The 14,644-nt window shown below is 57.3% G+C and overlaps 1 protein-coding gene across 3 annotated transcripts; it reads right to left on the bottom strand.

Annotated features, from left to right (window-relative positions):
- Nucleotides 1-243: 243 nt before the first annotated feature.
- NRTN (neurturin) lies at nucleotides 244-13,239 on the bottom strand. Of its 3 annotated transcripts, XM_080672356.1 has the most exons (4): nucleotides 13,152-13,239; nucleotides 12,849-12,887; nucleotides 3,531-3,706; nucleotides 244-808 (listed from the first exon to the last, which is right to left on the bottom strand). In XM_080672356.1, exons 3-4 carry the CDS (start codon nucleotides 3,697-3,699, stop codon nucleotides 384-386), a joined length of 594 nt encoding a protein of 197 aa, XP_080528482.1. In that variant the 5' UTR covers nucleotides 3,700-3,706; nucleotides 12,849-12,887; nucleotides 13,152-13,239; the 3' UTR covers nucleotides 244-383. The 3 variants fall into 3 exon arrangements, with proteins under 3 accessions (XP_080528482.1, XP_080528481.1, XP_080528483.1); XM_080672355.1 differs by lacking the exon at nucleotides 13,152-13,239 and having other exon boundaries at nucleotides 3,531-3,742; nucleotides 12,849-12,973; XM_080672357.1 differs by lacking the exons at nucleotides 12,849-12,887; nucleotides 13,152-13,239 and adding an exon at nucleotides 7,205-7,386.
- Between the last annotated feature and the right edge of the window lie 1,405 nt (nucleotides 13,240-14,644).

Genomic DNA, 14,644 nt, shown 5'->3' with positions numbered 1-14,644 from the left:
GCAGGGAGGTGGAAGGGCAGTCCCTGCCGACATTGCCCCAATTAACCCCATTTTCCCACTTGTACTCCGGAAACAGGACCCTCTTTGAATCTTTCCTTTCCCCCTAAAGAATCTCCCCACCATGCTGCAGGTGACACCCGCACCCATCCCCCTTTTCCCAGGGGAGATGGGGCCACTTCCTCACACGTCCTCCTGCCCCTCCCAGAGGCGGACACCCTTGGTGCGCACAATCAAGACCCACATCAACTTTCCACACTTTATCTCTGTACAGTTATCGCGAGAGTCCCGAAACCTCGACGGCATCTTCTGCGCATGGGCAGTCTGTCGCGAGGTTTGACAGCTGTAACTTTGGGTGCTGTCCGGCTGGGACCAGTGAGGTAGGGTCACACGCAGGCGCACTCGCGCGCCGACAGCTCGTGCACCGTGTGGTAGCGGCTGTTCGTGTCCAGAAAAGACACTTCGTCCTCGTAGGCCGTCGGGCGGCAGCAGGGCTGCGCGCGAATTCTCTCCCGCCGCACGCGCCGCCGCTGGCGCAGGCGCCGCAAGCCCAGGTCGTAGACGCGCGTGGCCGCCTCGCACGCGCCTGCGCAGTAGCGGAACAGCACCGTCTCTTCGGACGTGTAGCCTAGGCCCAACTCGCTCACGCGCACCTCGAGCTCGCGCAGCCCGCATGGTCGTGTCCCCGACCGCGCACGCGCGCGCCGCCGCCGGGGCCCAGTCCGACGGCGCACACTTGGGGATCGCCCCGCCCAGGGCGTCAGCTCGCGCAGTTCCACGGCGTCCGGGGCGCCCTGCAGTAGTGCACGGTCTGCGAGGGGAGAGAGAGAAGGGGATGGGAATCAGTGGGTGGGTGGGTGGGTGGGAGGGAGTCCTCTACCCTCGCTGTTCCCTGCAGAAAATGACCCTTGTGGGGATGCTGCGGCGCTAGCGCATTTCCCAGATTCCTGCCCATGCGCCCCCGCTGGAAGGTGTTGGAGGGGTGCATATGCAGATCCCTACGCTGGGCCCCCAAGGTTACCAACATCCCTCTTTGGACCCTGCCCTATGTTGAGCTGCTCAGAGCCTGGCTAACCCTTCCTGCGTTCCCTGGACTACTTTCCAGCCTGCCCCACTGAGCTGAGCTCATCCGGGTGTCTCAGCCCCGCCCCCAACACTGTCTGTGGATCCCATCCCTATGCTGGGCTTCTCCTCACCCTTTAGCTGAGCTGTATGGGTCTCTCCCTCACTCTCTGGGGTCCCTACTCAAAGCCCCAACATCTTCAGGGAGCCCTTGGGCTGCTCACAACCCCCCACCCTGTACCTGTTGCTCTACTGTGCAATGAGACTCAGTTTCCCTATACAGAAACCAAATCGGGTGTTGGGGCTTCTCAGAACACACAGAAGAGCAGCAGGCACTGAGGCCTGTGTGGGGACCCCCCCCCCCTTGGGGTGGCAGCAGCTATTGTCAGGGCCACTCCCATGTAATAGGTAAGGAAACTGGGTACCCAAAATAGCAGAGACTTGGCCAAGGCCACCCCACTAGCAGGTGGCAGTGAGAGCGAGAAACCCGGACAGCATTTTTCCTGCCTCCATCCAGTACCCAAGTTTGGCCCAAGTTCAGCCCTTTTCTCCCACAGCTGCCCTCGGGAGGTGCCAGAGTCACAGAATCTCAGGATCCCGTAGCCTAAATTTATTTTCCAAGAGGCTGGCCCTGCCCCAGTACAGTAAGTCCTTACTTAACATCATCGGTAGGTTCTTGGAACTCCGGCGAAATGACAAAGAATGAAACCAATTTTACCAAAGGCTAATTAATATAAAAGTTCTTACGGCATCTCATCATTGGAACAAAACTAGGTTCAAGGACATGACTTTATTCGAGGATCTGTTGTACTCCGCAGCCCCAGGAAAGAAGTGCAGACTTTGGAATGGCTGGCAGGAGGCTCCCAGCCTCTGACAGGTTGCAGTCACAGGTTGGGAGAGGAAATCCTGAGTTTAGCCCGGACCTGCCCCCAAGGCTGGCACACCTGGCTGTCAAAAGAAGTATCTTACTGGGAAGCCTGAGGGGGAGGGACTGTCTGTTACCCTGAGAGTGTCTGTTTCTACAGCAGGTCTCAGAAAGCAGACAAGCCCAGGCCCTGAGCCTAGCTCTGCCACTCTTCTTGTTCAACTCCACATAGGTGATGGCCCTCCTCTGCCAGTATCCCTTTCTGTTCAGTGTGGCTCGCAGAGTCCTTACTGTGGTTGTGGCTGAGAGAGTGAAAGTGAGGGATGAATGAGCAGCCTTTTCCGAGTTCTTGCAGCCCAGGAGCCAGACTGGGATAGCCAGGCTCTGGGGTTAGATTTGAGCCTGACTCACTTCTGGTGCCTAAAACTCCTCCACTTAGTGTGCACACCTCAAGGTGTGCTTGTAGAGAGTTATTTGGGGGGTTGCCAGATGATACAAATACCCAGTTAAATTTGAATTTCAAATAAACAATGAATAATCTTTCAGTATATCTGTCCCTGCATCCCTCCAGCAGGCCAGGCCACGTGCACAGGGTCTGGAACACAAAGAGATGAGATCTGCTCTTCATTCCTCAGCCTGAAATTCCACCATCCGCACATTAGTCCCAGGACCTTGAGGGGATCAACAGCCACTCCCTTCCCCCAGCACAGCTGGGCCCAGGGACAGGACACAGGACTGGTGGGCACCCGCCCATGGGCTGACTCTTCTCAGTGGATTCCACCATTGGTGCTTTGTCCCCAGGTCCTGGAACACTAGCTTTTGGGGGCCCACCCAGGTCTCTGGAACCCAGTGTCTTGGGAAGGGCTTCGCGGCCTACAAGGGCTAGTGTTGGGAACGGAAGTGAAGTCTGTGCCGGAGGCCGCCCTTGTCTATTGTGAGGACAAGAAAGGACTGTGAGGCCTGGCAGGGCGGGTGTGCATGCAGGCCACCCCCACCCGCAGGCGCCATGCATGCGCCCGGCCTGTGCCTACACCACATTGCTTGGTCATGTGGGCACACACACAAGGTGGGGCCCATGCAGAACTTGCAGAAGGCAGGCATCAGTGTCAAGTGAGGAGTTGGGCCAGGTGGCCATTCTCCTCAGGTGGGAGTTTCACTTCTCTACCGCACTGCTTTTTCCACATCTCTCCCACCTTTGTCTCTCTCTCTGTGCATCTCTATATCTGTCTCTTTCCCCATGTCTAGGTCTCTGTTTCTAGGTCTCTCTCTGTCTCCCCGGTTCTTGTTCCCTATCAACACATGCAGGTCACTGGGGCCTTGGGTCCAGCCTCCCCCTCCTGCCCCCCGCTGTGCTGTGGGTGCCCCCCCCCCACCGCCAGAGTTCCTAGGTCTAATCTCCATCTGGCCCCTGAGGGACAGTCTAATTCCTTTTGACAGCTAAGCCAAGACACCCCAGTTCCTAGAAGCCACGCCCCCACACACACACCCTGCCATTGGGGGATTTGCATCCTCCCTCCACCCCATCTTTGAAAAAGCTTCTGTGGCCTGGTTCCACTGCCTCACAGTCCACCAGTATGGCCGTCCCTATGTCAGGGGAAGGGCTTACACTGGGCCAGGCGGGCGATCCGGGCGTCCAGGGTTCGAGGTGGCCGGCGCAGCGGGGCTAGCGCGGGTCCGAGGCGGTGGCTGAGGAGTAGGCCGTCCCGACACATCCAGATGGAGAGCACAGAGCTGCAGAGCACCGAGGCCAAGGCTGCTGCCTTCCAGCGCTGCATCCTCGGCCTGCGGGCACGGGATGGTCAGCCAAACGGCCTCAGTCTGCCAGGCAACAAACAGGTACAGGGCACTGGGCCTGGCACTGGGGACACAGTGGGCCCATGATTTTGAACCACTACTGCTTACTGCTCAATGATAACAGACATGATTCAGCAAGGAACCACAGAACATGGTTGTGAAAAACTGCTGCTAAGGAGGGTGTGGGCGCTGTGCCAGGGATACCAGGGGACCACCCCATCTGGGGGTCCCAGAGTGCTTTCTTAAGGGTTGAGGAAAGTTGAGATTTGAACAAAAGTAGGAGTTGGCCAGGCAGAAGGGAGTGGCATCTTAGGCAGGAGGAACAGCCAGTGCAAAGGAACTGAGGCTGAACCAAGCTTGGCCAATCCAGCCAGGAGGCTGGGGTAGCTGGAGCCCAGTGTGTTTAGGGAAAGATTGAAAGGTGAAGCCATTCCCAACAGAGGGCATTGTGGGACAAGGGTGGCCAGGAGACCCGGTATTAGAATACAGTCTGGGGGCAGGAACCATGGGGTTGACACTTTGTTCCCTACATATGATGTTCTTGGGAGTGACTTGCTGTCCTTTCAGAGCCTGGGTTTACCCTCCAGACAGATAAACTGATGCCCAGAAAGGGGCTGCGATGAACCAAAGCTGTTCTCCACCCACTTCCAGGCTATTGCACAGCCAGTCCTTCGACCCAGAACACTTTCTCTCCCCTGCCCTCCCCTTCCCCTTTCAGTCTCACCTTGGACCGGTGCCTCCTCCAGGAAGCCTTCCCTGACTGCTCCCCACACCCCAAGCCCTAAGCGTCCCCTGTTAGAACACCCATTACTCAGTGCTGTGACTACCAGGAGCTTCGGGCTTAGTGCATACAGGTGTTTAATAACCCTCCTACACCCCTATCCCCGTCCCCCCCCCCCCCCCCCATGTCTGAGCAGCTCCCTGCTGCCTGGCGGCCCCAAGCCTGCGTTTACATTCCCCCACCCGGCTGCCTGTGCCGGCCCCGCACGGGGTCTGGCAACGGGCCTGGTGTAAACATTTACACAGAGCGCTGAAAGCCGGGCTGGACGCGGGTCAGCGCCTGGGCTCGGCCTTGGGGTGCCGGGCGCCCCCAAGCGCACACCTCAGAGCGCAGGCTGCTCACCCAGAGAGCAATTTGCGGGCAATATGCATTTCATTTGTGTGTTTGTATTTCATTTGCATGTGATTTGCGTAGGCCTGTCCGTGCTTGGTTAGGCAGAGCGCAGAGCTCTCCCCCTTCACATGGATGCAAAGGCACAGGACCTACACCCACTGGACAGTAACAGTGGGCACTTACTAAGCTCCTGCTCGATACCAAGTCGGGTGCTGAGCCCACGAGAGCACTATTATTTCCATTTTGCAGCTGAGGAAACTGAGGCACAAAACAGATAGAGGGGCTTGTTCAAGGGCATTTGGCTAGAAAAGGACCTGAAATTCGAAGGCAGACACAACACACATTATACGGGCTGAGCTGGGCTTGGGAACAAATGTCATGGAGTCACCCCAAGGGCTTGCCACTATTTTATATCACAATTTTTATTGCTGTTGATGGTGGTGGTAGAGGATGAGCTTCTAGACATGGGGGCATATGAACAAACCTGGATACCAGAGGGCACACCACTTGCAAAGGCCCTGGGGCAGGACCAGGCCTGGCTCGTTGAAGGAACAGGAGAGGGCCCCCTATGGCTGTAGCAGAATGAGGTGGAAGGGTGGGGGCGGGGGGAGGGGTGGCGCGGTGACAGGGTAGATCCTGCAGGAACTTGTGGGCTGCAGAGAGAATATTTCATTCTCAAGGTTGTGCAGCAAACAGAGGTCAGCCCATTTGTCAGGTGCCCAAACCACCCCCTTTTATGCCAGATCCTGTTCTACAATCAATGCATATTAAGTCATTTCAACCTCACAAAGAGTCTTTATCCCCATTTCACAGATGGGGAAACTGAGGCCTAGAGTAGTCACATGATTTACCCAAGGTCACAGAGTTGGCAGGGGGAGACAGCAGGGAAACCCACCCAGACTCAAGACCTCCGGGTGGATAGAGCGTTGGCCTGTGGACTGAAGGGTCCCGGGTTCGATTCCAATCAAGGGCATGTACCATGGTTGTAGGCTCCTCCCTGGCCCCGGCCCTGGATGGGCACATGCAAGAGGCAACCAATCAATGTGTTTCTCTCACATCGATGTTTCTCTCTGTCTTCCCCTCTCTCTTCCACTCTCCCTAAAAATCAGTGGGGAAAAATATATCCTTGGGTGAGGATTAAAAAAAAAAAGTCCTCCGCTGGGCATGGCTTTCTCTTGACCCCAACTTCCTGCTTGCTCTCACACCCAATTCTTGGAATAGTGTGCCTCAGTTTCCCTGTTAGGCTGGAACAAGGCGGGCCACAGCACCAGACTGTGGTCCTCGTCTCTGCTAAGGGCTTAAGTGGGGGCTGGAAGGATGGATGAAACACCAGCCAAGAGATGGCCTGGCCACAGGAGTCCCCCTCCCTAAGCACCCCCGTCCCTGTGGCCTTGAAACGCTAGACCCCACCAAAGCTCTGATGGGGGACAGGAAAGCAGGGGGGCTGACAATGGAGGGGGCCCAGCAAGCCAGCTGATAAGCATTGGTTAACAATGGATCTTTCTGTAAGGGGGTCACCCAACTGGTTTGTCTCTGGCAGGGACCTGCCCGGGAGGGGGTGATGTGGGTGTGGTGGAGGGCACAGGGGAGGGGCCAGGTGTGCTTGTGTAATGGAGGCCTGGAGATCTGGGGAGGTGGATGCCCTCACACTCACACTCAGCATTCTTATTCTTGCACACACTGTATCCCGCTCACACATGATGTTTTCACACACTCAGGACACTATCCCATTTACACACTCAGCGTTTTCATACAACCATGCATTTGGACATTTTCACACACACTGAAACCCTCACATTCACACACTTGAGCACTGTCACACACACATTTAAGAGTTCTCACACTTACACCCAAACACTACCACACTCACACACTAGGGTGTTTTCATATTCCTACTCAAACATTATCACATTCGTGGATGTGTTTACCCTTAATCTTCGAATAGTCACACACATGTTTTCATACTCACATACTTGAACATGATCACATACATACACTTAAGCATTACCACACTCACACACTAATGTTTCACACTCACACTAATGTCTCACACACACACCTAGGCATTTTTAGACTTGTGCATTATGACATTTGCACACTACCACATGCACATGCTAGTGTGTTTCACTCTCATGCACGTTCACACGTGGGCATTTTACATGGCATTTGAACATGATCACACTTGAACACAACCATGTTCTGCATTCTGGCTACATGCTCACATACATAGGGACACACACATGAACACACCCTCAGTGCTGTTGGGTCCTGAACTGCAAAGTTCCCAGGGGAATAGTGAACAGCACACACGGTGGGCTGTGAGCAAGGCACGTGGCAGTGGAGGAGGCAAAATGACCCAGGCGAGAACTGACCTGCCAGAACCACTGGTACCGGCCAAGGTTCACACCCGCTAGCATCTCAGGTGCCACTCACTCTGCCCAGACAGGGGCTGGCCGGTTCCCTTCCCAGCCCTCGGGCATGTCCAGATCCTGGAGAGTCCTCACTGTCGAGGGAAGGGAGCACCCTCTCTTCTTGGGGGCCAGGCCAGTCTGAACTGCAGCAAGAGGGATCGAGGCTGGACCTCCACCTCTAGCTGGAGGCCACAGAATCCCCAGGGCTGGGTGGGGAGGGAGGGGAATCGGGCTCAGAGGGGTGATGAATAGCCCAAAGTCACACAACCAGGTAGGTCCCTCTAAGCATCCAAGGAACAGACAAACAGGGTGAGGGTGTGTGGGTGTTTCTGGCAGTTTCCTTGGTGGTGCCAGGAAATGCTGCTCATTATCCTGGTGTCCAGGCAACGCCCCGGGGCTCCGCCTTTTCACAGAGTTTTCCAGGGACCTACCTGTTCCCAGGTTAACAGCCTCCATCCTGCAGAGCTCCTGGCCTCAGGGAGGCACCTGCTTCATGCTTGCACCCAGGGACAGGAAGGTCAAGAGGTGACCGACCCCTCCCTCAATCCACTCATCCCTCTAGTCTGGGGGAAGTCTGGAATTGAGGCTTGTCCCCAGTGGGCAAACTCCTACTTATCCTTCAAAGCCCTAGCTACTAAAGCCCCTCCTCCGGGAGCCTTCTCTGCTCCCCATCTTGGCACCCTGGCCACAGGTCCATCCCTCTTTGTCAGCCCTGCAGCATAGCTATGTCCATGCCAGTCTTTTCTGGAGTAGGGGTTTCTGGAGGGGCAGTCTGGCCTGGGTTATCTCAATCGTTCTGTTCACAGAGGCCTCAGTCTCCACACTTTCGGTGCCTCCCTCCATGTGCACCCTTCTTCCTTTCTCCCTCACTTCTGAACATGTCCCTGGTCCTACTGTAACCCAGTTTCCCCATCTTCAGAAAGTGTCCAAAGGGGGCCACCCAGCACCACAGGAATGCCAGGGGAGAGCTTGATGGGGTGGCTAGTAGGGCTGTCATTGTCCACAAGCAGAGCGAGCCATGCTGTGAAGTCACATGGGCAGATGTGGGCACGGCCTGCTCACTGGGGAAGGGCGTGTGTCTGAATACTGCAGCACATGGACTCCAGGCAGCCGAGTTCGGATCCCTGCTCTGCCTCTTTCTGACTGAGCCTCAGTTTCCCCATCTGTACAACAGACTGCCCAGGACACCCTCCCCCACCTGGAGGGTCATTTAAGTTCTAGAAGTTCTGCAGAACCAGCCGACAGCAACAGCTGGGCCCAACACTCAGACACACATGCTTGCATGCCCGTGCCTCTGTTTCCCCCATCAGTGCTGACGGCTCCTGGGCTGGCAGCTGGGCCTGTTCCTAGGACAGCCCTGCTTGTCTCCTTTCTCCCAGATGGCCCCTGGAGGTTCCCTGGGGGGCCCACTGATGGGGAAACTGAGGCCCTATGACAGGCGGAACTTGGGCCTCTCTCAAGGCAAGACTCAAAGGTTCTGCAAAACAAGAAACAAATTCTGCAGCCCACAAAAATGTGTCCCCTCCCTCAGAGGGCCCCAGGGCCCAGCCCCACCCCATAGTGGGGATGGGGAGGCCAGGGCAGCCTCAAGTTGGCAACACACATCTGGGGGTAAACCAGGAACATCTGGCTAGCACAGCTGGTTCCGATGCTGGGTCTGCAGGGGTCGGGGGCCAGCCTGTGGGACAGCCTCATGGCTGGCACTTTCACAGACACCCCAAGCAGACCCTTCCAGGCCTGGCCAGAGGTGGGGGCGTAGCCTCTCATCTTCTTCCCCCAACCCATGAGCTTCCTGCTGCCCAACTGCAAGCATCATTGCTGGCTCCCTGCTACTCTGAGAATAAAGTGTCAGCCCTTGAGCTTATCTTAAGGGGCTCTGGGTTTGTCTTGGCCAAAGTGTAGCTGAGAGGTGGACAGAGAGAGTGACTTCTGGGGAGGACTGTGCTGGTTGCTTTGTGATAATAATACAAGTAAAATACTAGTAATAATAGCTAATAGTAACCCTAGCAAACAACACTACTGGGGTAAGCACTTCACACATAATGACTCGTAGCAAGGTATGAACTCTTTTATCCCCATTGTGTAGATGGGAAAACTGAGGTCCAAAGAAGTGAAGTGACTTGCTAAGGTTCAAGCAGAGTGTAAGTGAGATTTGAACTTCGTGGTTGGGCAAACTCCTACTCATCCCTCAAAGCCCCAGCCCCAACACCCTAGTCTCCACATTCTTAACCACTGTACCATATGGCCTCTCTAACAACAACAATAACACCCAGCAGTATTGGCTACTTCATTTATTTAGTGCCAAGCACTATGCTAAGGGCTTTCTACATGTTTAATTCTCCCCACAGTCCCTGGAAAAAGGTGTTATTATTATTAGCCCCATTTTCCACAAAGGGAAACTGAGGCTTGGAGAGGTAGAGTGATTTGGTCAAATAAGTGGTTGAGCTGTGGTTGAACCTGGGTCTGATTCCCAACTTATTTTCTCGATGCCTCCACAATCCCTGGGCTCTGGGTAACAGAGGTAATGCTGAGGGTGAGAAGAGACATGGGGAGGATATGATAGGCCCTGCTTTTGAGGGGAAAAGTAGGGCTAAGTTTCAGGGAAGTAAGAGGTTTCCTCAAATACACACAAGGCCAACCTGGGCCCCACCCGTGCCAACTCACTGTCCAATCAGGCCCATGGATGATAAATGAGAAATATATATGGTAATCTGGATGTTGACAGTACAACAACAACAACAAATAAAACGAGGTGAAGCAATGGTACCAACGGTGGAAGGGCTGCTTTGAGGTTGAGGGATCAAGAAGTGCTTCTCAAAAAAAAAGTTCTTCTCAGAGGAGGCAGCATCTGAGCTAGGACCAAGTGAAGATCTGGTGAGGAGCAAAGGCCCCGAGGTAGGGCTGTGCCTGTTCAAGGTGACCAGTGTCACTGGAGCAATGGAACCAAGGACAGTGTGGGGAGATGAGGTAGGAGAGGTCACAGGGCCCCTGTGACCTGCCTACAGGGCCAGTCCTCCATTCTCCACTGTGTCCAGCCCTCTTCCTGCACCCACTGCTGTGTTCTCAGGGAGACAGGGCTGGCGAGTGTGTGTGTGGCGTGGGGCCACAGCTTTTCCGATCCACGGACCTACCATTTCTAGCCCAGTCCTCTGTGGCTAGACCATAAAGTTCCCACCCACCTTGACCATATGAGGCTAGTCTGGGGCTGGCCCTGCAGGCAGCTGGGGTGGGCAGGAGGGGGCTCCCCAGGGTAGGATAACAGGATCAGCCTAATGAGGCCTGGCATAGCACATAGCTGAGCAGCTGGCATGGGGCCCAGTGGGTGGTATGAGGGATGTGGGTTGTCTGAGTGGCCAGGATATCACACAAAGCTCGTCAACAGACAGAAATGGAAACTGAGGCACAGGCCCCAGGCACAGCTCAAACCCTAACTCTACCTTCCTGGGAATCAGGGTACCTGAGTCATTTCTTCCATCTCCCCAAGTTCAAATGTTGCCTCAGGTCCCCAACACACCAAGATTTAGGCATGAATGGTGCCCTCTCTCTGGGAAGTGAGATCCACCTGCTGCCGGCAGAGGCCCCTCCCCTAATTTCTTCCTGCCCCTGCGCTCCTCTGCCCGCCTTGAGACCAGGAAAGATACATCTGCAGGGGAATCCCGCAGCCCCTCAGCAGAGATGGCTGGGCCCACTGATACCACATGTGTTAAAGACCCATTCTTCTCTCTTCAGTATTCCCAACCTCCACCTGCAGTAATCCACCTTTGAATGCCCCAGCCCTTTGCTCCCTCTGCCAGCCTTTCAGAAAGTCTCCTCCCCACATTCACCCAGGCACCCTGGACTTGCCGCCACCAACCAGCCTGTTCTTTCCTGCCTCTAGATCTTTGCCTGTGTGTTTCCCACCACCTGGAATGCCCTTTGTTTTCCCACTTAGAAAACTCCTATTCATCCGTCACAGCCCTAGCTCGTGCTCCTGCTCCAGAGACTGCCCTACCCTAAGATAGAGTCTTCGTTCCCCACTTTGGGCTCCACCCTTGGTCTAAGTGTGTTGCCCTTGAAGGGCAGAGCTAAGGAGCCCTTTTACCAAACAGGCAGCCATACCATTTCTGTCCAACAAACATTTGTTGAAACAATCTCTTGATTGTGCCTTACACAGAGGGTTGGGCTACAAACTGTTTGGTTCCTTCTCTTGCTTTAGGCTCTTCATATCCTCTGCTCCCCGCCCTCCACCCCTGAAAACTGAGGCCTGAAACTTGAGGGACAAGCGCTCACGGGGGAATTTCAAACACTGTGCCCAGCTGCAGAGGGGGGATGCTTGGTTTCCTTTCCTGCAACCAGCTCTTTGCAACTGGCTGTGGATAGGCTGGAAGGCCCAGGAGTGGCTTCAAAATTCCAATCATCGGGAGTCCTGGGATGAAGGGAGTTTGGAGAAGGGCCCCAAGGCAAGGGGCTGAAAGGTGGGGAGAAGCTGGTAAAGTTGGGAGTCTTCCCTCCACTGACATCAGCCTAGACCAGTCACGCCCCATTGGGGCTTCCTCAGCCTGGGGCACTTAAAGACAGACAAAGAGTGTCATGGAACACAGAGAGAAGGATGTTGGGCCGGGAGAGGGCAGGGCGGGTGGGCCGGCAGGAGTGAGGAAAATCAGTCCAGCCTCCCATGCCCCCTTCCAGGCCCCTGGCCCTGCTCCCTGGATCTAGACTGGTGGCCCAGCCTTGCAGGTAACCACAAGCCCGCTAAACAGGACCAGTGTCACCACCATACATGCTGTGGCTTCCTGCGGAGGGGGCAGTGGTGACGGCAACCCCTGGGAAGGGCCGGTTTCCCCTCTAGCCCCACCCCAAATCTGCCCACCCCCTGCAGCCCCCTTGGCCCGATGAATCCTAACCCCCAAACCGCTCCTCCTGGGAGAATTTTGAGACTATTCTGAACAAGAAGATAATGTCTCTTTTAAAAAGCAAGAGAGCAAGGTACAGCCCCCTCTCCTTCAAATCCGGTTTTTGCCCTTAAGGACACCCCCTCCCCCCAAAAAAGATTTCGCGCCCTCTTGTGGCTGAACAAGCGGCTCCAGGAGCCAAGAGAGCCGGGCCCTTACCGGAGGACACCGTGTCCCCGGCGGCGGCGGCGGCGCGCAGGGAAGGCGGCTGGAACGCGCCACTGACAGATGTTTACTTCTGAGCGCAGCTGGGCCGCGACGGCAACCCCCTGTCCAAGGTCTGCGGGATCTGGATGCCCCCCCACGGCCCGTTGTAGACCAAAAGGCAGAAGGGGTGTCTGGAGCTCGCTTTCCTAAAGGCTGTGGAGGGCATTCCAGCTGCCCCCGCTCCCACTCCTCTTCAGACGCACATGGGGTTGGAGGAGACAGCGGTGCGTCTGCCCCGTCGGACAGGGAGCCGCCCCCCTCCCAGATCCTGACTTGGAGAGGCGCTTAAGATCGCCCTCCCCACCCCGCCCCTCCACCACGCGCGGACCTGTTGCCCCTTGACCCCATCCTCACACAAACGCCAGGGGGGAAGCTACTTGTCTATCCCGAGTCCTAGAAGCCCCCCAGATCCCCGTATATGGAGCCGGTCGTCCCCGCACTTTGGTCCCCCGCTCGCCCTTGCTTACCTGCTGGGGCGCCCGACTACCCGTCAGTGGTGGCCGCGCCTGCCGCCCGCGCCGGCCCCAGCCCCTACCCCTGCCGCCGCGACCGCCATCAGGGCCGCCTGGGCCCGCGGCGGCTGGAGGGGCCCGGGCCTGAGGGGGCGGCCGCGGGGGGGGCGCGGCGCGGGCCGGTCCATGGGCCCCCCCTCCGGGCTCGCTCAGCCGCGGGCTGCGGCCATCCCGGTTAGGCGGGGGCTGGGGCTGGGGGATGCCCTGGACGGCGGGCGACTCGGAGGACGCGGAGGGCGCACGGACGGCGCGGGCGGCCTCGGTGCGCGGCACGGGGCTCCGGGGCGGCAGAACCAGGGGCCCGGGCGCTCCGAGCCGCTTCAAGGCGCGCTCTCCCGCCACCTCCGCCGCGGACGGCTCGGCCGGCGCGGGTGCCGGGGGCGGAGCTGGGGGCGGGACCAAGGGCGGCGGCTCGGGTTTCCCGGGACGTGAGCCGCCCTCGTCCCGCCCCCGCCCGATGGGGCCAGAGGAGCGCAGGTGGCAGGGGTGCAGGGGCCACAGCGCCCCCATAGACGGTGATGTCCCTGGGCCCTGGAGACCCCGGCAGCGCTCCTGTGGGAAAGGGGGTCCCACGGGCCCCTCCTGGGATAGAAGCCACAGCGCCCCGACGCCAGTGCCCGCGCTCTCAGCGCTCCCCATCCCCCTATACTGAGGATCTGGCCCTACTGTCAGACTCCCGGGTCCTGACAGTAAGCTATTCCAGAGACCTGAGATCCAAACTTTCTCCCTAAGACAGCAAGTGACACCCTAAGACTGACGACCGCTGTCCACGGAGGCCCCATCAAGTGGCAGTTCCCTCCAATCTGGCCTCAGAGCCCTGCGGGGGATCCTTCCTGGGCACCAAGACCCAGCGCTGTTCCCCAACAGCCAGAAAGCCCAAAACCACCGGGTGCCGTCCCCGACGGCTCCGAGTTCCCCAAGCGCCCCCTGGCGGCCCCAGCTGACTAGAGGGCGTGGATGAAGGGGCGGGGGGCGGGGGGCGGGACTGAGCCGCCCTCCTGCCGCGGTGGCCCCGCCCCACCCCGGCCTACTTACAGGGAAACACCTCCCTGCAGTCCCGCCCTGGCCCCCAGCACTCAGGCTCCTCCCCGCGCCGTCCAGGCCGGCACCTGCATTCTTCCGGCCGGTGCTCTGGTTTCTCACTCCTGATTTCTTGGGTCCTCCTCACTCTGGCTCAGGTCGCCTGCATTCCTCCGATCCCAGCAGCCCAGGTTTATGAGCATTAGGCTCTCGTAGGACCCCACTCCCCATCGCCAACACACACACGTGGACACTTGGCCAGCCTCACCCATTGTACACGAGTTTAAAGGAGTTTGGGACGGCTGGGTGTGTGCACAGCGCGTGCGCACAGCGCGGTGCAAGTACACGGGGGAAGTAGGCGGGAATGTGACTTGGTGGGGCATGAGAGTGAGCGTGGAGCAGAGTAGTGACCATTCTGCGGCAGCCGTCTCCCCGTCCAGAATGGAAAGTGCAGGATCTGTGGCTTTGGGCTCAGTGCCTCAGTTTCCCCATCTGTATTATTAGCAGATTCTCATAGGGTTGGGTTGTAGAAAAGACCTGTGCCAGGCGCGTGGTGAGCAGCATCCAAGTGTCCATTATTAGCGTTGCTCACTCTCAGAGACACCCACACACTCAGGAGGGAAGGGCATGGCACTGTTGGCCATTCACACAGAGATTCCTCAAACCTTTGTTCCAGGCAGGGTCACGCCCACCGCCATGCCCATTCTCACACCTACACGCCATCCTTAACA

This window comes from Plecotus auritus, assembly GCF_963455305.1.
Source record: "Plecotus auritus genome assembly, chromosome: 6".
NCBI lineage: Eukaryota > Metazoa > Chordata > Mammalia > Chiroptera > Vespertilionidae > Plecotus > Plecotus auritus.
This window is presented reverse-complemented; position numbering and strand designations above follow the sequence as displayed.

Excerpts from the sequence above, each read along its gene's own strand:
- NRTN (XM_080672356.1), bottom strand. The coding sequence starts at position 3,699 with ATGCAGCGCTGGAAGGCAGCAGCCTTGGCCTCGGTGCTCTGCAGCTCT. Across the intron at positions 809-3,530 it reads GATCGCCCGCCTGGCCCAGT|ACCGTGCACTACTGCAGGGC; the intron begins GTAAGCCCTTCC and ends CTCCCCTCGCAG.